The following is a 23,145-nucleotide window of genomic DNA, read 5'->3' on the forward strand; positions in this document are numbered from 1 at the left end:
TTGATATCGTATTGGATGTAGATCATGGCATGAATGGACTTTTTAGTCTCTTGTATGCGTTGCTTTTTTGTGTCCAGATTTTTTGATTGGTTATTTCTGTTCTTTCTGTGCACAGTTTTGAGCAGTTCTGCATCAACTTTGCTAATGAGAAGCTTCAGCAGCATTTTAATGAGGTAGGCATGAATGCTCACTTTGCCTTTGTTAGGATGGGGACCTGTTCTCATATTTGCTGAAAATTTCTTTTTATTTTTTATTTTATATTTTTTTCAGCATGTGTTTAAGATGGAGCAGGAAGAGTACAGTAAAGAAGAAATCAACTGGAGCTACATTGAGTTCATAGACAACCAAGATGTTCTGGAATTGATTGAGAAGGTCCATTCTTATGCTCTCCGTCAGGCTTTTTAGTAGAATTGTCTTGTGTGTGTCTGATTTATGCATTTGGTTTATTTACTTTTTTTTTTTCTTGGTAGTGTTTGTGATGGGTGTTCAAATGGACTTTGATGGTTGTAGTAAAATACACGATGTTATGGATTTTTTAGTTTTCTATCGTTTGTGTCGGTTGTGCTGGCTGCTAGTTTATCCATCAAATTGCTTGTAATTCCTCGAGCTATTTGACATATGGAAGATTTCTATTCGATATATGTGGCTGCCATTAGCTTGGAATATTGGCTTTATTGAAAATTTGAACTCTTATATTTGACTCATAGCTGTAGGGATCTCCCAGCCTAAGTGTCGATCCCTCTCCAAAATATTACTTTGGGAAAGGATCTTGAAAGGATTTCAATTTTTAAATTTTGGCATCTCAAGCCTCACAATTAGGGATCTAGATCCTCACCTTAATGAGCAAGATAATAACCAAAATGTTGATTTCGAGTAAGATAGCAATGCAACTGTACTTATAATCAGTGTTTTAAAAAGCGCTAAGCGGGCCCTACAAACCATTCAGCGCCTAGGCTGGCGCCCGGCACCTGGGCGGCCCAGTTGAATCCAAATAAGGATTTTGCATTGCAGTTATGTCAGTATCAATTATATGTATTGCATTACATAATTCAAATTATACTACATATTAGCATTTAGCACATACTCTATAAACATCACCATAATCTATAAGTCGGTTCGCACTCCATATCCAATTAAAACTTAAAACCAAATTATCAAACCAAGTTATCAAATAATATCACACTAGTATTGCAGTACACCACCATGAGGAAGAAAACAAAATTGAATTATGAAACTATGAAAGTAATACTTGAAGACTCAAAAGATTCTTCAATAGTTCAATACACAATATTTCAATCAAAGTTCAAACTTCAAAGTTGAATAATTATTCAACAATCAACATTCATCATTCATTCATCATTAGAAAATCTTGGGTCAGCTGCATTGGCATCATATTCATCGGAGTTGTCACCCTCCTCGACATATTGGTCGTCCCCTAAAAACAAAAAAAAAAGACCCAAATTGCCCCTACCGAAATCAATTTCCGCCCCTGAGCAGCCGCCTAGGGCTGGGCGCCCGCCTAGGCAGGTTCCTTACCCCCTAGGCGGCTGCCCAGGGATTGACCGCCTACGCCTGGGTGATGTGCTCAGGCCTTTCAGACCGTCTAGGCACTGGGCGGTCCGCTTTTTGAACCATTGCTTATAATATAGTTGCATTGCTTGTTGGCTATAAACAAAGAGAGCCCTGCTTTAAAGAGTAGGTTATAGCCCTAAACTATATAGATTCTTTAGGGTTTGGACAAGATCCCTAGATGAATGGGATTGAGATCCCAAAAGGTTGGGATCGAGATCCCTAACATTTAGGGATCTCGATCCTTTACATATGCATTGTGCGGACAATACTCCCACTTATAGGGATCTGCTAGCTTTTCATGATCCCCCCGAAAGCAGATTATTTTGTTGAGATTACTTTCACACTATGGGTTTGTTTAAATGCTTCTGGTTGCTGATTTTTACTCCATGGAATTTGTTGATATTACACTTGTACCATAGCCACCCAACCTATATACACACATGGGGAGGGAAAATATGTTCTAAAATCTGATTGTTAAATGCTATGGAGAAAATGCTGAATGAAATATCCTCTGAAGAGAAATAGTTTACTGTTGCTCAGAGGTATTGCATGCATTGCAACATGTTTCTTTCTCATGGATCAGTTATTTTGCCTGTATTCTTGTTGAGTGACTGGGTGGTTCCATTCTTGTGACCATCACTTTACTATTTTGCATGGGTCCAATGGATGGGGGAATGGTTAGGTCTAGTGCATTCAGAGTAGGCGTCAGTGTGGTTATGAAGTCAAGGTTTTATTTCATTGATTTGGGACATGTTAGTCGGGAATTCATGCTGGTGGATTGAGATGCTTAGAACTTCTTGGGGGGAAGTGGGGTGTGTTCCACTACGTGATAGAGAGGTGACGAACTTTAACCCAACAATGGCAAAATATATGCATTTGAATGACATGTCTCTGGAGTTATTTCTTGTATCCTAACCTACATTATTCTCTCTTTCTCTCTCAAATTTGTTTTTCTGTCATGTTTGATTGCATGCTGTTTCCCTTTTCTCACTTCTGCTGGGGCCACTGGTGCTGCATACTCTCCTAAATACAGTTGCAAGCGTATGGGCAGTGTTTTAAAGAACTCACTTTGAGCACCGCTGCCTCAGGATTCTAGGTGATGCCTCGTGACGTTGTAGGGCCTAGGCTTCTCGCTTAGTCTGTGGAGGCCGAGCCCTAGATGGGTGAGCATCACGTACCCATGACCCAACGGCAAAAATTGCCTTTGGGCCATTGGCAAAAAGGTCGAATTCTCCCCATAAGGAGGGGGGTGGGGGTGGGGGACATTGGGTGTATTATAGCCCGCTTCCCCCCCAATTGCTTTGATACATAGGTGTGTGAGAAAACAACTAAAATTGAAAAAATCCAATAACTTTGTAAAATCTTCTCAAATCCAATTTTTTTTGGATAGGATTCATTTTGAAATATCAGAAACATCACAAGAGGAGATTTGGGAGATTTAAAGCGTGGTATTTATTGACACTTGAATTTTGGAAATGCTATGATCTTGGTTCGTTATGGCTGTTGCATCTTGATGGAGGGCAAAATTATACCAGTTTGATGCTGGTAAATTTGAGGGAACGGTAAAACAGCAAGAAACAAAGTCGAACATAAGCACAATTCAAAAAAACCTAGGGTTTCTTTTCCAAACCCCAAGCTAGAGTTCCAAAAGCCTAAGCTTTTATCGCTTTTAATTTCTAAAAATCATATGGATTTGATCCTCTCAAGGCCCCACATACCTCGTATGTTATAATTCAATGTTTTAAAACATTATATTATATATCCATCGGGGCGACCACTCGGCATTCTTCCTTCTGAGAGACAGCATATTGAGCGTTAAGGCAACTCAAAACTATCATTAGTGTTAACGCGAATCGGCTCAATTAAGCTGTGAGTTAGCTTTTCAACAAGACGGCAAGTGGATTGGCCATTGAATGCACATTGATCATTCGATTCGTGTGAGACAAGAACATTACGGCGATTGACAAGCGTGCTATGCGCCAGTGAGCAGATGGAGCGGTAGCGAGTGGCAGCTTTGCGAGTTAGGAAAGTCTTTTGGTTCAAACTAAGGCATGTGCCTCCGCATGAAGTTTGTATTCAGTTTTGAAAGCCAATCAAGCAAGCGAAGAAAACGGGACGATGCGATGCATGTGAGAAAACTACAGGGTAAAAAAGCAAACCAACGAATGCAAACAAGAAAATGGATGCGCTAACGCGCCGCGTTAGCCACAGAGGGAGATGCGCAATGGGTGAAGCAGTAGTGAGCTTTTTCTTTTTGCTTTAGCATAGCAAGCAATAGAGCTCAAAGACAGTATCAAAAGCTTTAGCAGTTGCGTTAGCTCATCTATCGGAGAAAATTGGTCTTGGCTTGGTTAGTAGTGCCTGCCCATTTTGTCTCTTTCGACGAACGGGGACTAAGCAGTGCCTCGACGTGCTGCAGCCCATTCATGCATAGATCAATCGGAGCGTCAACCCGGTCTTTTCTACACGAATGAAGAGTCGACGGGTGAGCTCGACCCTGTTCCTGTGTACACCTCATCAGTCGGATCGAAAAATCCAGTGTCTGCTCAATATCGAAAATTGATTGTATGGCCTGTTTTGACCGCTATTTCGGGACTGAATGTCTCTCACGATAGTCAAAAGTTTCTAGTTGATTCTGGTCCGAAGTTCCTTAGTTGAGTGCCGTCAATCAGTGGGAGTCCTGAACCATTTGTTCTGTCGGTATATGTCGTTTAGGGTCTTTAGTACTGGAGCCACCTCCCCACTTTCTGTTCGTTCAGTCGCCTCACTAACTGTACACCATTAAGTTGGACAATTCCTCCTTCACTTCGTGAACTGCTAACTGAATACTAACTAATGGATGAAGGACCTATATAATTGGGATTTTAGACCACACAACTTGTTGTGAGACGAGAGCAAGGTGGTTGGCTAAGCGGAGTATATCTCTCCATGAACTCCCTTGAATTGATTGATCAATGAAACATTGAGAAATTGGCCCAACGAGAGAAGTGTGTAAGCACTAAACGAGCCAAAGATTGGACTGCATTCACAATCTCAATTTCAAAAGAACTACAAACACACGCAACGAATGGACTATTAGAAACAACCCAACCCTGACAGACAACACTTAAAGGAAAAACCAACACTGAATAAATACTTAATAAGACTTTCTCGATCACAAAAAAGACTCGACATTTGGAGAGATCAGTCGATTGATCGATTAACGTAAATCCAGTGGAAGCACAATGTCTCAAAACCAGAGATACAGGTGGCTTTCTTCTCCCCCCTGTCCTTGATTCTAGATCGGGATGAGTAAGAGGCACAGACAAATCATCGAATCTTTCCTTTCGGTTCCGTCCTTCTCAAATAGGGGACAATCGACTTTTGGAAAGACAAATGTTGGCTTCTTGGGAAGTCGCAGAGAACCCAACCATCGCTACTCGATAAAAACCTCAAGATTGCATACATTACCTCTCAACCAATCTCGTGATCTCAATCCACTTCACCTTCCTGCTTCACTCGCCCAAGTTTTGAATATTAATAAATGGAGCGCATCAGTTGTATTGAGCACCAATTCCTCGAGCACCAATTCTTTTGTTTTACTTTTTCTCCACAAAATAGATGTATGAGAATTTTTTTGTTCCCCCGCCCCTATGTTTCTAAAGTTTCTCACGAGTTCTCAAAGGATTCTTTAGAACTCGATCCAAGAGGGATTCATACTAAGAAGGGGTTTTGGTACTCCAGGAGATATATAAACAGTGTTTCAAAAAGCGCTAGGTGGGTCCTAGGGGGCCTGGGGGTCCAGGCCGCCCAGTACCTAGGCGGGCGCCCAGAACCAGGGCGGCCTAGTCAAATCCAAAAAGGATGTCCATTTGAATAAAAAATGGATATATAGTATAAAAAATAAAAATTAGGTATTTAGGGCACTTACTTTGAGTTTGATTGCTTGATCTTCAAACTTTCACCTCAAAGATGATTCTAAGGACTCAAAATCTTCTAAAAAACCCCCCAATAGATTTATAAAACATAAAAAATTAAATATAATATCAATGGGTGATGTTTTGATCAATTTTTGTCAACTTTGAGAAACCTTCGATTCTAAAAAAATCACCAAAAACTAGTTTTTTGGAAGCTTTCTCTCTCTAAAATGGGCTCCAATAAGTTTTAGGTTTGAAATGAACTTAAAACCATCCTTTCAACTCTTTATATTTTTCAAAAAATCAATACAAAAAAAACATATTTCCGCCTCTGAGCGTGGTGCCCGCCTAGGCGGGTTCCGTACTGCCTAGGCGTGGCGCAAGCCCTGTGCGGCATGCCCAGATTGGCCGCCTAGGCTTGGGCAATGCGTCCAGGCCTTCTGGACTGCCTAGGCACTTGGTGGTCCGTTTTTTGAATCACTGTGTATGAATATGCATGACTACAATGATTAGAATGACCTATATACCCTAACTTAAACTTAAATTTTGTAATGACAGTTTTGTTGTTGTGAACGGTACCAATGAACAACACTTATGAATAGTACTTATGAATAATACTCATGAAATGAATAAAAACTATAAATAAATAAAAAAACTATAAACCATAGAATTCTTAAAAACCTAAAAATCCTAAGAATCATTTCTAAAACTAAAATCAAAGTATGCATCATTTATAATTGAGAAGAACTTAAAACTATGTATAATTTTGCCCTCTTATCACGTCTTAAATTTACTTATTTAGATTTGTGAAATGTGGTTGAATATTAACCTATTTACTTTCAAACTTTGGGATTGTCTTTTTCAAAATTTTGATTTTGATTTCAATTGATTAATCGTCTACACACACATGCATGCGTTTGCGTGTTATATATGCATACATATGCATATATTACTAAAATATTATAATAGATAGGCATATATGTACCATGGGAACTGCAAATACACTCGTGTGTGTGGAGCTGGTCGCCTAGGCATGATGTGCCACACCACCTGTGCACTGCCTAGTGCTTTTCTAAACATTGTGTATGGTGACACGTGCCTTGGACAGCACTAAAATAGATCCGCACAGGTGGATACTGAATTACTGTTAATTCATTGTTGTTTGTTTTTGCAGAAGCCTGTGGGAATTATTGCTCTTCTGGATGAAGCTTGGTAGGGATTGTTTCCTTCTTGTTGTTTAAACTTTTTTTTTGGGGGGGCAGGATAGGGTTGGGGGGGTGGGAATCTTTGCTGAGAACTTGTATTTGGTGATTTTTTTAGCATGTTTCCTAAATCGACACATGAAACATTTTCTACCAAGCTTTTCCAGAGCTTTGGGAGGCACCAAAGGTTGGAAAAGCCAAAGTTCTCACAGACTGATTTTACAGTTTCTCACTATGCTGGAAAGGTATGCCGAGTATTCCAGTTTTATGCTTGTAACTTTGCTAAGTTTTATTACAATGTATTGTGTGTTTTTGTCCTGTCTTGGTTGTGCTCTTGAATTCGAATCATAAAGTTGGATTAGAAGTCAGCGAACAAGTTATTTATCTTTTGATCATGCTTCATGAGTTTGTAGGTGATCTATCAAACAGACTCATTTCTGGACAAAAATAGAGACTATGTTGTTGTTGAACATAGCAATCTATTGTCATCATCGAAATGCCCTTTTATAGCTGGCCTCTTCCCTTCATTGCCCGAGGAGTCCTCTAAATCATCTTACAAGTTCTCGTCTGTGGCAACAAGATTTAAGGTAATTGAGTATGCTCCTTGAATCTCAGTTATCTTTATTCAGAATATCTTGTAGACCTCTGTTCATCATGATTAACTTTAAATTTTCCTGGCATAAAATGTTACATATACTGCCAGGCATTCGGTTGCCGAACCCATGTTATGAGCTAGTTTCAGTAACTGTACTTTACAACCCTCTTAATGTACTAATTGAAACATGAAATATTGTATTTCTGAACATGATGGTTCTCACATAAGTAAACTAAAGGGATGCCTATGTTACTTGATTGGGGGAAATCTATGTCACATCAAAAAATGGTTTTTCAGGAGTTCTTATTGAAAACTATGTGGGACTTCTCATGATACTCCAGCCAAAGAACTCTAATAGAGATTGCACAATCCAGGACACAAATATGCTTTCTAGGACTTTTTATTGTAAGCTGCTTTTTATATTTTGTTTTCTTCATATGTTACTTTTCTCTTAGTCAATTGTCTTGGTGAGCATGAACATATGGAATGATCTTCCTCCTTCATATTCTAATTCTTTTCTGCAAGTAGCCTAAATGGCACTAGGTCATGTAAATATGGTTGCGGGGATTTCTGGGTCTCTTAGTTGTTTAGATCTTCCGGCCACCATACTTCATGTGTATAAAATTGTTGTTCGTAGACAGCCGCAACCTTGAGCCTTCTGAGGAAATGGACATTCCTGGACTCCAGCTTTGTGCAACCAAGTGAGAAGACTTTACTGGTTTGGATTTTATCTTGGATATAGTTTCTGGTCTTGGATTTGCCAGATCAGGTCCATGATGCTTTTGACAAATGTCTACCTAATGTTCAGCACTTCAGTCTTACTTTTGGGATTCAGTTTGTGCTTGAAATTTCCGATTTTGGCATCTTGCTGGTGCTCTCAGGCTAGTGCAATGCATAATTTTGGCTGTTCAAGACCCTTTGGTTGGTCATAGAGTTCTTCTACGCTTTAGTTTCATATACTCTTGATTGAAATGGAGAATGTTGTGTGGGGTTCAATGTATCATTTATTGACTATCTAATTTTTGGAGAGATTGGGTTTCCTCCCTGGATATATCTGCAGTTTGTGTGCCTTTCTCTGTGTGAAATCTGTGCTATTCCTAATCACATAGATGGAGTTTTAAACTGACTAGGTTGGGGCTTGATGCACCCGTCTACCTGGTCGGTGATTGGGTGCTTATTCTACATGGGACTAATTTCTTTAACAATGTATAGGAGTAGAGGACTAAGGTGTACCTTTTCTCTTTGCTTATTCCGGGTATTTTATTTCTGTGTTTGAGTTTCATCCGGAGTTGGATAAGCGTCCTTTTGAGTTGTGAGAGCCTTTATCTACATACACATATTAGTACTTACGTCACTTGACAGTCCTAAGGCACACGCAAGTTGGGATTCATTGTATTAAATTTTGGGTGTTATCTGACAATACCCATGGTGGGATGTGGCATTTTGGAGCAAAAAGGCTGTCTAGTTCTGCAGCAAGAGATATGTCTTTTATATGTTTAGCCTGTCACTTTTTTATGGGATGTACAAGTTTGGCTTTGAATTGGACTGCCTGATTAATCCATCTCTAGTGTTTGTTTGATTCCAATGTTTATTTGCCGCATATGTTTAGCCGATTTTAAAGTGTATTGCCGCCAATGAACTGTTGCTACTTATTTGTGTATTTGATCTGTTGAAGCGGGTTTAGTAGTTGCATATTATGCTATGCCCTTTGTGCATATTATACTATATTTGGTTTGCATTTTAAACCCGTTTCTGATTTAGGTTGTTCTGCTTTTATTCTTATGAGCTTGACTTACTTGGCCCTGCTCGTCATATGGTCTGTAGGAAGCTTGTTATTTTCATGTGGTTCATGAGGGAATCATGCCTATTTAGTTCTTATCAGTGTTTAAAAAACCGTTATGCCTGCTTAGGGGATGGGATCTGGACCTTGGCAAGTCCACGGCAGAACCTCTGGATTTGCCCCGAGTCTCCTTGTTTTTCTTTTCTTTTGTTAGTTTTTATATAGTCTTGGCTGAGTCAGGTGACTTGAGCTTGGGACCTGAGCAAGTCCTGATCCGACTTCTGGTTTTTAATCACTGGTTCTCATTGTAATATATATATTTTTTTAAATGAGTGATGTTGTCCCTTTCTAAATAAATCTGATTGATATTCTATAACTGAAAAATGAACCTGGGAGATATGTCAGATTAAAGTGTTATTTATTTTGTTCTGGATACTTGACCCTGCATTCTTATTTTCTGTTGACAAGTTTCAGTATTTTTGTTAATAATTTGACTGTGCTTTCTTTGTAGCAACAACTTCAAGCATTGATGGAAACACTCAACTCTACGGAGCCTCATTATATTCGCTGTGTTAAGCCAAACTCATACAACCGTCCTCAGAAATTTGAGAACCCAAGTGTCTTGCATCAGCTGCGTTGTGGGGTCAGTGGGATAGAGAACCATGATGGTTGTGCTTTATTATTTTCTTATGATTTCGAGGCGAATCTTTTTCTCTCACCATTTGAAAAATCTTGTATTGTTTTCTCTTGGTTCATGGCTTCAAATGGAGAAACTGCCAAACTCGGTTTACGAGTATTTGTTATTTTTTTTTTTGTATCTCTTGTTGCCAATTTTTTGTTGAGCTATGGGCTTAATGGACAACTTGTCCTAGTTTGTTTGGTTTTAATTTTTTCTCTTCTAAACCACATGTACTGTACTTGTTCTTTTTTTTAAAGAATAAACATAATTATTAATTAGGAAACATAAAAAGAAATAGAAGTAATTGGATAAGATTTAGAACTATAAGATGGAGTCAGAAAATTAGAGTTGTGGAGCTCAGTATCCTTCCTCTAAGCCAAGTACAAAACGTTAATTTGCTCCAAAGAGGGTCTTAAGACACAGGAAACCCCCCACTAGCTTGGTGAACTTTTCTGTCCTTCTCTTTTAATACGCCAAAAAAGATTTATGCAAACGACTTGAATCCCTAAAGGTTTTGGGACTCTTTTGTGCAGTCATATACCAGGACTGGTTGGTCCAATTCGGATCATGTGAACCTGTTGGTCTAACTGGTTAGATGGGCTTAAGGCTCGTTAGGGCCCTTTTGCTTCATTTTCTTGAATTTTAAATAGAAAAAACACGGGCATGTAACTCGGCTTTGGTTGTAACGTATCTGGCTGAACTGGCCTGTCTGGTTGTTTTTTGTAACATTGCACAACATATGTAGACAAAACAAACACTAAAACATGTTCACCTGCTCTGTTATCGAGAAGGAATAGGGAGGAAGGATAAGAAGGGGAGAATATGACACTTGGGTAGTAGTTAAGTGATAAATTCTATGGACAAAAATAATCAGTACTATGTGTACGGCATGTTCATGTTCTCCCATCTGAACACTTAATTTCTGTCTGTAGAATATTGCCTTACATTGCAGTTATATTTGATCCTCATACTGTAGGATGTGTACTATCTTGATTTATGATATGGTAATCAGAATCAAATACTTTTGATGTTGAAATATTTCTATTGAGCCGGATATTTTTTGCCTCATCATTCTTTTCTCACCTTGGGTATTTGTTTCTCTTGACCTAAATTAGCATAGCAATATAGTGAATTAATTACATTATTCTCTTAAGAATTATCGTTTGGAGTTTTCTCACTTTCTAAGGCTAATTGTTTACAGGGTGTTTTAGAAGCTGTTCGAATAAGCCTTGCTGGCTACCCCACTCGAAGGACGTATGTGGAGTTTTTAGACCGTTTTGGACTTATAGCGCCTGAGCTTGTTGATGGAAGGTGGATCTCAGATATCTGTGTTTATGATTCTAGGCGATGTGTTTCATTTGTATTGTCCAATATTTACATAATTATTAAGTGAATAATCCATATATCTGCTTTTGAAAAATACTAGCCTTCCCTCAACCTCACTCGCAGAAATTATTGTCAACCTCACCTGCAGTATTATTGCAATTTGCTAATTATTCATCTGCTTACTTACATATATTAGAATATTTTTTTGTTGTTCTTTATTACTATTAATTTATGTGCTTTGGCTTGTCCATCTATCTGATTTCTTCTGTTTTTTTGTTGCAACAGTCCTGATGAACAGACTGCAACAGGAAGGCTTCTTGACAAGCTGAAACTTGAAAATTACCAAGTGCGGTTATGAATGGTGTTAAATTTTTTTGCTTGTGTTTCTTTTTTTCCATGTTGAACTTTCTTTTACATATCCCCTCTTCTATTCGTATTAATCTTTGATATGGACTTCCCATAGTTATAGCAAATCCCTTTCGGTAAGAGGTTTATATCCTGGCATATGGACATTTTTTTTTTTCATCTTCTTTTTGTGTTTTTGGGTGAGTAAGCGGGGAGAGGGCCCCTACTACCCTTGATAGGAATTGAGCCTAGAAGCAAATCGTCGAGCGCTAACCAATTAAGCACAGGCTCTTTTCCTAACATTTTTTTTCATCTTTCTTATTGCTGAAATTTTATTCCTATGAATTATTCACTGGCGAATTACAAAAATTGGCAGTTGGGCAAGAACAAGGTATTCCTTAGGGCTGGTCAGATTGCTGTTCTGGATGCACTGCGAGCTGAAGTTTTGGATAATGCAGCAAAAACTATTCAAGGTCGCTATCGGACCTTCATTGCGCGCAGGAGTTATTTATTGACACGTGATGCTGCAATCATGCTTCAAGCATACTGCCGAGGTGATCTTTCCTTCCATGTCCAACTGTCAGGACTTTGCTGGCAAGGATCAAAGTTTGTGATTGTTTCTCTCCTTTTTTTCATCTCAGTCCTCGTTTCTCTACTTTTTTTCATCTCGGTCCTTTATTGTGTAACTGTTAGGTGTAAAAATATTGGTGCTAATCTTAGTAATCATTTCTTTCTTTATTTTGGTGTACTAATTATTCAATGAAAAACTGGAAATTTTATTTTTTATGTTCTTCCGTAAAGCCGGTTGCATACATTTGGAAATGTCTCTCGACACATTCAATCATTGCCCATAAACTCCTCATTCTAGGATTGTGATGCGGGAAGAAAATGTGGGAAATTGAATCCATGATTTTCTTGAACTTTAAGTGAGTAAAATCAACAATAATAGAGAAAGAACATGACTATTAATCAAGCCAAGAGAAGAACTTTCTTCTTTCATAAGATAAAATTCATTTCATAACATCTCCCAAAATATGACATCCAACCTTCTATAAGCCTATGTAACCCTAATTTAACTTGTGACCCAAGTAAAACATTTAAGACTTTAAAATACCCCTAAAACAATACTATAATTCGAAAAATACCACTGTAAACAGTAACATGCAAACAGTAATTGTGAACAATAATGCGTGAACAGTACTATGAATAGTACTTGTGAATAGTAAATAAAAATAAAAACCCTAGAATCTTTAAAAAACTAAAAAACCCTAGAAATAAACCCAAAAACTAAAACTAGACTCAACATCGAAACTACCTTCTTCAACCTTCTTTTTCTTTGTCGGCTCAAATATTATTCGAGGCAAAAATAATTTATTGTGGATCTTGATATGCATATTGAGGAATCATACAACTTTATCACATATAACTTCCATTGAAAATTGTATGGGAAACTGCAGATTCAAATTTTTGTTCTTTGAAGGCTTTCTCCATATCTATTTCATTACTATCTGAAACCAAGGTCACAATTTGCAGATTTTGAGTCAGCCACACTTCCACTGCGCTACTATGCTCCCTAATCTCCTAAATGTTCAACTTCTTTGATATCCTTAAGATCTTTATCTATTTCTTTGTCATAGATCGGTTCACCCACATAATCTTGATCATCATCATAGATTGGATCTTTTACAAGATCTTATTCATCATCTAAGTATGTATCGAAAATTGGTGGCAAATTCCAATCTACAACCTGCTGATTTCGTTATGGCTTACGCCAAAATTAACCTTAATTTCCTTCAAATCATGTAGATCAAATAAATCCCATAATTTATTCTTCCGAACATGAGGTTCTCAACGCGGAGGGCATGCATGGAACATGTGGTTAAAGGCAACTTCATCATTCCCCTCCAACTCTGAGTCAGACTCTTATTCACACCATTCTCCATAAAACCCTCACGATTTGGATCTATCCCCGTAGATTCCTTGTCGTTTAGGGCACATTGTTGCTGGGCCCGCTTGTGCAGCAATAGATCTGTAACCCTCTCTGTCAAGTTGTTGATTTCCATGCGAAGTATGATCGGATCGGCATCCCTACGGCTATGACCTCCATGACAGGCCATTGCAATCTCCAGCCGTCCTCGAACCATGCATCTGATATCACTTGATGCAGGAAGGAAATGTGGGAAATTGAATCCACCATTTTCCTGAACCTTAAAAAAGTAAAATTAGCAATAATATAAAAAGAACATGGCTGTAAATCAAGCCAACAGAAGAACTTTTTTCTCTCATAAAATAAAAATTATTCTCATAACATCTTCCTAAATATGACATCCAACCTTTTATAAGCTTATGAAACCTTAATTTAATTTGACATCCAAGTAAACATTTAAGACTTTAAAATACCCCTAAAACAGTACTTTAATTCCAAAAATACCCCCATGAACAATAATGCGTGAACAGTACCATGAATAGTACTCATGAATAGTAAATAAATAATAGAAATCCTAGAATTCCTAAAAAACTAAAAATCTTTAGAAAAAAACCCTAAAACTAAAACTACAGTATACATAATTGAAATTGAATAGAAATAAAAAATAAGAAGAATTTTGCCCTCCATCAGATTGCTACTGTAAGGTGTTTGGGCAGGTCATCTTTGGAACAAATAGTGTTCTTCTGGGTTGAATGCCATTCTTCGGTTTGAGCTATCAGGATTTAATCAGTGACAACTTTAGGGAGTATCTGCGGGAACTGGAGACGGAGTGGCGAGTAGAGAAGTGGCTTTTTTCTACTAAGAATCATCTAGTGACTGCCTTGGGAATGTTAATCATTGGAGCAGGAGTGTGGCCTAGTGCAAGGTTCCTGCAACTAAGATCAGGAAAATTGTGCAGTAGTTAATTTAACTCAAATTAAATATGACACTAGACAAATATGGTGGCCCCATATTGCTGCTTGTTTTGTTTCAGAAAACTTGCGTAACTTTTCTTTTTTGATAGCTGACTTTGCATTATGATATGAGGAAGAATTGTAAGTGGGGAAAGAAATATTGTTTGCTATTGATATAAATCTTTTGAAAGAGGAATACCCAATATAGGCCTAAGGCATGTCAATTGGAAGCCTCATTAACACTCTTTATGTTCTTGCTAGACATCCAGTGACTTAATAACTTAGGTCTTGGTCATAACACTTGCTACCCTGCAGGGCCCTCCCAGCTCTCTTCTAGGCCATCTGGTTTCTCAGTAATTGAGTCTTTTGCTGGTTGGATGGTGGTTCTGTACAATGGACATACATGAACTGCTTCTGATGTTTTGATGGCTTGAAAATTAAAAGATGAGAAATTTATATTTGTCGTCTCATTTTTCTTCTTTTTATCCTCCCCACTCTTGGCCCTCTCTCTGTCCTTCATGAATGTTGTCTTTTTTTATTTTTTGGGTGAGTTTGAACTGCCACCTCGTCAGATAGCTTGGTTGTCTCACTCTGCTACAGGGCTTGCTTGGTTGGAACCATGGAGTCCTATTGTAAGTCTTTGGAGGAATGTTTTGTGGTCAATACTATGATACTCGTAGAATGAAGGTATGGAGTTGGGTATCCAATTTTCCATCTGGACGGACCCATATGTCCTAACTGCTCAAAAACTATGATCTCTCACATGCCACACAAGGTATGGAGTTGGGTTGGCAACTTTCCATCTGGACGGACCCATATGTCCTTACTGCTCACAAACTATGATCTCCCACATGCCACAAACTTTTATTTGCAGTTGTCCTCGGTGTGCTCTAGGGAGAATTTTTTTTTCGTGGCTATGGATTTTTAGGACAGTGAAACTTCTGACAATGCATGTTATTTTGTTACTTCTCATCTGTGTCTCTACTCATTTGCAGCTGCCTTTCCTTCACATTTAGTTAGGCAATAATTGCAGTATTTTGTCATTTACTACTCTTGGTATCCGAATTTAATATTGAGTATTACCATTATTATGTTATGCTCAAGAAATGAACTATGGTTTATTTCATCTATATCTTTGAAAGAACTGTCAGGGTGACAAATTGTTGGATTGATTATACAAGTTTGCATTTATGTTGTGTCCTTTTATTGCAGGCTGCCTTGCGAGAACGATATATACAATTAAAAGACGGGCTGCTGCAGCTATTTCGATTCAAAAGTATGCTCGCTGCTGGCTACTTAGACGAGCTTACTTGCGAGTACGTTTGGCTGTTCTTCTTATACAAGCCAGCATAAGAGCATCAATTGTCCGTCAAAAGTTCCTTATAAGAAAGGAAGAAAGAGCTGCTACGATGATCCAGGTCAATCTCTTGACCTAATTGTTGGTTGATTGACTTGATGTATCATCTGATGTTTTCATTACACAATTTATGATTTATTATTGTTTCCATCATTTTGTGTCCAGTGATTAGTATCCATAGGTCTATTCAAATAAGTTATACTACATGAGACACCGTGTCTTCTTTTCCAGACAAGTGATTGTAACGTTGTATAATATGCCTTTCTAAGGTTTCCTAATGCATGTAATAAGCCTCTTCAGTATTGCGTGTTTCATTCCATGCGCATTTTCAATGCATTCTCCAAAGGGTGGTTACGCATTTGTGGTTCTTAAGTGATAATATGTGCATATCTATATCGTATTAATTTAACGAATTGAATTGCAAAACGTTTTGTTTGTTTAAAATAATGTAATTCTATTATTGAAATAAATGGGTGAATCTTAGAAGCCAGATTTGTATCAATAGCTCCATGTGAGCATGAGTTGGAGCACGATTGCAGCAAAACACATTCTGTTTAGAATTTATTGGAGTTCTGTAGAAAGGGCTGAACAAAATTTACAGACTTGGGGAAAACTACTTTGGCACTATATTACATTTGCAGTTACGATACCTTCCCCACATGAGGGAGACAATGTGTCATTGTTTGTGCCCTTATTTTAATAATTGGTGTTATAACATGCTTTGCAGAGATCTGAACTTTCAAAAGACAAATGTTGTTGACTTGGGTGAATGCAATGGACTCGATCTATATTTTCTGTTTGTGGTAATGATGGTAAATCAAGGGGAGAGTGTTAGACTGTGTAGCTTCACTCACATGGTTGTGCATCTCGTGAATGCAATGGACTCAATCTATATTTTCTGTTTGTGGTAATGATGGTAAATCAAGGGGAGAGTGTTAGACTGTGTAGCTTCACTCACATGGTTGTGCATCTCAACGTAATTGTCTTAGCTATGGATGAAACTGAATGACCTAATGTGGTGGAAACCCTGATATTGCTACATTTGCCATGCTGACCTTCTGGGTAAATTACATACTTGAATTGATGATGCCCATATTTTAAGCATTTTGATATATTGTATTGTCTCCCTATGAAGGGTATTTTAGTAGTAGTTTTATATAAGCATCATTGTATCAACTTACAGGAAGCTTTATTATTTGTTAATAGTTGTTGTTGAACTTACACATGTACTCACCAGTCAACAGCTTATAAGATTTTGTGTGTGCCCACTACCTTTGGAGAGTTATATTCTTCTCCAAAATTATGCAATTCTTATTATGTTGATGCTTAACATGATCGTTTCCTTTCCTTTTAGGCACAATGGCGGATGTGGAAGGCATATTTAGCCTTCCGGCTGTATCGAAATGCATCTATAACCTTCCAATGTGCTCGGAGAAGGGTGCTTGCGAAAAGAGAACTTCGGAGGCTAAAAAGGGTAAATTAAGCTGTTTTTGTATATTTTTGGTGTTTTATGTTGATGTGAAATTATTGTTTAAAATTGAATAGAAAATCCTGTCATCCTGTGAGATGTGAATGTAGGTTTATTGTATCATAGTTGATCCTCTACTGTATCTTTTTGGTGCTTTTGAAATCTCATGAGGCCTTGTCCTGACTAAATAAAATTTGTTTGTTCCATGAATGAGGGCCTCACATTTTGCATATTTTGCAGTTTGTGTTTAATGACTGACACAGCTGTCTAATGAAAGTAGAAGGTGCTGGGCATGCTTTTTGTCAGTTGTATTTAAGTTAGGTTTCTTGGCATACTTGAAGTTATGTTGTAATGGTGCTAGTTCCTTGTGTGCTTTTGCATCCTACGTAGTTCAGGGGGCTTTGCTTGTGCAGAATTCATGGCATATGATAAAAGGTTGTCACTCTCAGATGATTGATATTCTTGATTATATTGTATTTAGGGCTGCCAAACTGCCGGTACGGCCCTTGGGCCTCTGGGCTGGGCCTGGCTTCGAGCCATGTTCTGGTCACAATCTAAGGGCTGTGCCTTGGGTGCGGGTCAGGCTGGGTGCAAGCTAGCCTGAGCGTAATCCAAAAACATGATAGACTATGTCCATATTATAGTCTACTGTCCATACTTTGAAAGTCCATACCCCATGCTATTAACCAGTGTTCCGGGAATCGATTCGGGCTAGGTACTTGTCAATGGATTGAGGTGAGTTAACTCAGGTGAGTCCAAGTGGACTTGCCCCCAGTCCAGCTCAATATGATCAAGGCTGGAGAAAAAAGCAGAAAAAAGGGGAAACAAATTAGAAATATCGACATTAGTACTACAGATGAAAATTTCCTCAAAATATATATTTAATGGCGCCAAAAAACTGTTGGAAATGGAAAAATACTTTTTTTGAGAAAAAATAAAAGTGAAATTTCAAGCTCAAAATCTCATTTTCTATCCATTAATCAAATAAATTAATATGGGTTGTTGAAGGGTTGAATCACGATCAAATGGAACCAAGTTTCAACAGATTTGGTGAAAAAATGGGGGAGAAATCAATGGAAAGGTGGATAGTTTATGGTTTGTTCTGAAGTTTCTTGAGAACTGAGACTTTTCGAGCCAGATATTTTCATATCTAGCCTTTGGTCCAACAAATAAGTATACAGATGTCGTAGAGGGATGAATCAAGAAGAAATCACATCAAAGTTTCAATGGATATGAATGAAAAATGAAAGAAAAAACCATGTTTAGGTGGATTGGTTCAAAATACAGTTATGTTTTCACCAAAAAAGTCAATATATAAATCCCTAAATGACTAGTTTTGATCCAAATCATTTGAAGATAGATTGCTTTGAATGAAGTAAAGGATATGGCATGGGGTTAGCAGTAAAAATTTGATCAAATTTTTGTCGAAAGTTTTTGAGAAACAACAACTACAGTTGCAACCTGGCGCAGTCCTAGTAGCTTGGATTAGCAAAGAGGAAGATAGCAAAGATCCAAAACTGAGGAAGATATAGAGAAAGATGCAAAACCAGAGATAAAAGGAGGAGCACTAGCTGCTCTAGGGTTTTGAATAAAGTCCATAACAAGATGCTTCATTATTCTTGAGTACAACCCTTTATATAAGAAAGCCCTAAACAATACTTAATCCTGGTAATCTATCTAATCTGATCATGGCCATTCATTATAAAGACTTTAAGTGAATAGAAAGACATAAAAGATTAAAGACTTAGAAATTACTACTTATGATCCTAAGGGAATAAAATGACTCAAGAAATAAATAAAAGATATAAAAGGATAGATTCAATGACTATTTTTGCCGTTCAACGGTTCCTCTTGTAAACTTCAAGCTTGTCTCTCTTATATAGATATTTGAAAGCATTATCTGGGCTGCATCAACACCTCTCTGTGTACACAAAACTCAGGACAAAGGCTGAGTAACTCGGTCGAGTCCGAGTGGACTCCTTCGAGTCTTGGAACATTGCTATTGTGTATAGTTGATATACTATAAGCAATGCTATTGTCTGTATTCCATATACATAGAACTGCAGGTCAGTGCCAGATTTGGTCGAGCACCAGGAGGCCTCGTTAGCAGCCCTATATTTATTTCATACTATTCGCCAAGATGACTGAATAGCTTGGATACATGGAAGCCCAGGTTCCTTTATCAATGGATGTCCAAATTTGGTTTATGACAATAATTGGATTGAGCTCTTTTTGCTTCCTTTCTTTCATTTCACATTCTTCTAACTTGTCAAATTTGTTAATCACCTCTTAAGTTTGTCAAACAACTGGAAGTTAAATCTAGTTATGAATGCTGGAATCATCTGCATAAAGTACCATCAAGTTCTGAATTGGAACCCAACCCTTCTAATCAGAGTTTGAACATGAACTCAAAGCTAAATGATGAACTCGAATTTAATCCTTCACTGAGACCCTGTTAATGGGCCTTTTAACCGACAATCTATTTAAATTCCGGGTCTTTACAGTTATTCAAATAGTTCTTACTCTTAATATATTACACTCTCTGTAAATATCCAATATGGGCACTCGATCCTCCTGAGTTGTCATTGTGACTTGGAACTTCTATTATTCAAGCCTGTCAAGAGAGAAGATTTGAAAGCAGCATTGTAAGTCCTGGGTGAAAACTCACTCTGACATAATTTATAATGACCAAACGGATGGTCGACTATGCTATACAAAGCCTATATTCATCATGATTTAGTTATGGTTCTTAAATACTGTATCTTTCGTGATTAATTTGTCAGGAAGCAAATGAAGCTGGGGCATTACGTGAAGCCAAAAATAAGCTTCAAAAGAACTTGGAGGATCTCACTTGGCGCCTGAAACTGGAGAAGAGACTGCGGGTGGGAACTTTTAGCTTTGGTTTTTGTTCTCAATTTATTTCTCTTTGCTATTTCATTTGCATGGTCGCTTTCCAAAATATCTTGTTGCATCTGTTCTTCTGTAGTGGTAGGCTTCAGTCAGTACATTTATTTTTTTGTACGAATTTCATATACTGAGAGAGTGCCAATTTTTTTGAGAATTTATTTGACATGGATGACATATGTTTTTACTTTATGCTTTCCTATCTTGTTTATTGGTATGCTGCTCATGATAACATCTCATCACTACTATCATTAATTTGGAGAACAGACATCTGTTGAGGACACAAAAGCAGCGGAGGTCACTAAGCTTCAGAATGCATTGTGTGGATTGCAAAGTGAGCTCGATTCTGCCAAATTGGTTTCTCTTACAGAGCGTAAGCAGAACTCACTGCTTCAAAGCCAGCTGGAGCTCTTGACTAAAGAGAAATTAACTCTGGAGAATAAACTTGGTAAAATGGAAGAACATGGCAAGGAGAACCATATTTTAAAGGTGAAACATCAACGACTAGTCTTCATGATTTTGCTTGGTATTCTATTTGTTGTTGGCACATTGAATGTCATATGTTATTTATATGGAGTTGGGATTAAGTTAATCACTTAAAATAGTACAGACCCATTGTGGCAACTGAAACTTATGTATTACATGTTATTGGTACTTGAACCTATCCCCTGGATTTTAGTGATCCCTATTGTGACACAAAAGTAAGCTGACCTTTCATAGTTGGCATTTTTGAATCCATCATGCGTGTTGTCTTATGCTTGCTTTGAGGTTTCCTTGCCAATTTCAACCAGCTTGTTCACTCAATTGCATTTGGATGATTGCTGGGGATTTGCAAGATCACTGTGTATGATCTTAATGAAATGCTTTCAATTCCTATTCTATGGCCATGTTGTTGAACTGAAATGATATTGTTCTTCATGAATGATTTGGTGGAAAGTATGAAATTGAAACTTGTGCCCTTTTCTATTATTAAAGTTGGAACTTAGACTGGTATTCGTGTCGATGGGTAATCCAATGATTTTTATCATCTGTTTTCACCATATCTGCTACATTGTGGAATTATTTCTATATTAGTGGATAAAATGTCATTTTCTGTTAGTGATCATAATTTTGCCTCTTAATCTCATTTGGCTTGGACTTCCTCAACAGGTTTCCATAGACTCCCTTCAAAAGACGGCCAAGACAATGCAGCAAGAACTCCTGAAGGCTCAAAAAGAGAGCGAAGCCAAAATACATAAATTGCAGGAAGTTGAAGCAAAGTATATGCAGCTTCAGCAAAATCTTCATAGGTATTGCTTCACTGTGTAAATTGGTCCCTCTTAACTCTCTGTAAATGGTTTCATTCTTTTATGGCTTTGCATAAAGGATACGGATATAGATGTCACATATTTTTTTTATTTTTTCTTTATAAAACTGTACCAGTGACATCTTTTGCAGTATGCTATATACTCTGTCTAGTATCGCACAATGGATACAATGTTTTGTGTTACCACAGTGAGTGCTTGCGGTTTCTGAATGCCTTACTTTTTCTTGGGCTTTGTGGTCCATTCTTTTTCCATATATTTCTTTTAGCTTTCTATGAAAGCTTGAATTTTGTTTTAATGTTTTCTAGTTTTGAGGAGAAGCTTTCAAATCTGGAGCATGAAAATCAGGTCCTTCGGCAACAGGCTTTGGCAGTATCTCCTACAAGCAATCTTACGGGCCATTCGAAACCTTTACTTGAGGTCATATATAATGATGAATTTTTTTTTTTTTTGAACGTTAACTGTTAGTTGTGTATTAGCAAATTTTGAACCGTTAGTAGTTTGCGAAAGGGGCTAGTATTGGTAAGAATGAAAACCGAAACCGGTAGCTGAGTCACAAGTCATGCTACCACCTTGACCTCAACCCCGTTCCTTCTAGTGTCCATTATTTGTTTCTCATATTGTTATTAGTTTGTAATATGTGAGGATGAGGTTATGTTATTTCATTATTTGTCTCGTGAATATTTAGTTGTTTCTGGAATTCCTTCTTTGTGGGGATTCTTTAGTGCTTTCTTTCTCCTACTTGTTAGCATATCATAGGGTTGCTTCCTTCTAAGAATGCATGTGTTGTGTTATGCAACAGAAATTCTCTGATGGGCATTTGCTTCCCCACATGAACCAGATGTCCCTCTTTGTAAGTTGTTCTTTCTATTTCAATTTCTTGCAGTAAATTTAAATTGTTTTCAGCAAAATAACCAGGTAAAACTTTTTTCTACAGGAATCACCTATACCTTCAAAAGTGGTCAAAAGCATCACCCATTCTCTGTCAGAATCACGTCGTTCTAAAATCACTGCAGAGCGGCACCAGGTGACATTTTGTAGTTGATCCTCTAATGCATTGCAACACTATGATGTTGACTTTTGAACTTTAGATAGTTCATTGATTGTTCTTACTTGATGAAAATTTTGTTCTTTCCAGTATTCACGATGTATAGAATTTTCATACTTAAGGAATAGGTTTCCGATACTTGCAGGGCAATCATGAATTTCTTCTGAAGTGCATTACAGAAGATTTGGGGTTCACAAATGGTAAACCAGTTGCTGCTTGTATCATATACAAATCGCTTCTCCATTGGCATGCCTTTGAGGCAGAAAGGACCACGATTTTCGACTTTGTGATTGAGGGTATTAATAATCTTCTCGAGGTAATGTTGGTGACTAAAGTTTCACCTGCTCTATCTCTCTGTATTAAACCTTTGTTCTATATGAATGTGTACAAATTAAACTGTCAAATGTGGATGGCGAGGTTTTGTGCTTACAATAAAGTTAATCATGATTTTACCGAGTTGCTTGCTGATATCACTTGTTCTAGTACTTGTGGCACTTCCTCTATTTGTCACTTCTAGCTTCTGTTTTGCGTTGGCTGGTAAGGATTTGCAAATAACTCATTTTAATTGCTTGTCTTTCAGGGAGGTGACCAAGCAAAGATTCTTCCGTATTGGCTGTCCAATGCCTCAACGCTTTTGTGCCTTCTACAGCGAAACCTAAGGTCCAATGGATATCTTGGAACTCCTCAGCGACGGGGACTGATTGGAAGAGTGGCACATGTGAGTTTGTTATATATTACAACTGTATAGCTTAGTGTTTTAAAATGTGGAATGCAGATTTGTGCGGTCAA

At 37.7% G+C, this 23,145-nt stretch overlaps 1 protein-coding gene across 20 annotated transcripts in view; it reads left to right on the forward strand.

Annotated features, from left to right (window-relative positions):
* XI-I (myosin) overlaps positions 1-23,145 on the forward strand; it is a 48,821-nt gene that overhangs the window by 11,285 nt on the left and 14,391 nt on the right. For all 20 annotated transcript variants that reach the window (XR_016053741.1, XR_016053742.1, XM_088864248.1 and 17 more), the window contains exons 13-31: positions 116-173; positions 271-372; positions 6,643-6,680; positions 6,789-6,915; positions 7,084-7,257; positions 9,557-9,688; positions 10,926-11,035; positions 11,336-11,396; positions 11,772-11,949; positions 15,488-15,693; positions 16,987-17,106; positions 19,884-19,982; positions 20,272-20,493; positions 21,154-21,293; positions 21,617-21,728; positions 22,111-22,161; positions 22,246-22,335; positions 22,502-22,672; positions 22,937-23,074. Coding sequence is in view for 18 of the 20 variants with exons in the window: in XM_088864248.1 (XP_088720374.1) it covers positions 116-173; positions 271-372; positions 6,643-6,680; positions 6,789-6,915; positions 7,084-7,257; positions 9,557-9,688; positions 10,926-11,035; positions 11,336-11,396; positions 11,772-11,949; positions 15,488-15,693; positions 16,987-17,106; positions 19,884-19,982; positions 20,272-20,493; positions 21,154-21,293; positions 21,617-21,728; positions 22,111-22,161; positions 22,246-22,335; positions 22,502-22,672; positions 22,937-23,074 (2,329 nt within the window). In the remaining 2 variants the exon portion in view is untranslated. The remainder of the gene's footprint in view (positions 1-115; positions 174-270; positions 373-6,642; positions 6,681-6,788; positions 6,916-7,083; positions 7,258-9,556; positions 9,689-10,925; positions 11,036-11,335; positions 11,397-11,771; positions 11,950-15,487; positions 15,694-16,986; positions 17,107-19,883; positions 19,983-20,271; positions 20,494-21,153; positions 21,294-21,616; positions 21,729-22,110; positions 22,162-22,245; positions 22,336-22,501; positions 22,673-22,936; positions 23,075-23,145) is intronic.

Source organism: Amborella trichopoda, chromosome 4 (genome assembly GCF_054954075.1).
Source record: "Amborella trichopoda isolate Santa Cruz 75 chromosome 4, AtrichopodaSantaCruz75HAP2 v2.0, whole genome shotgun sequence".
In the NCBI taxonomy this organism is placed as follows: Eukaryota; Viridiplantae; Streptophyta; class Magnoliopsida; order Amborellales; family Amborellaceae; genus Amborella; species Amborella trichopoda.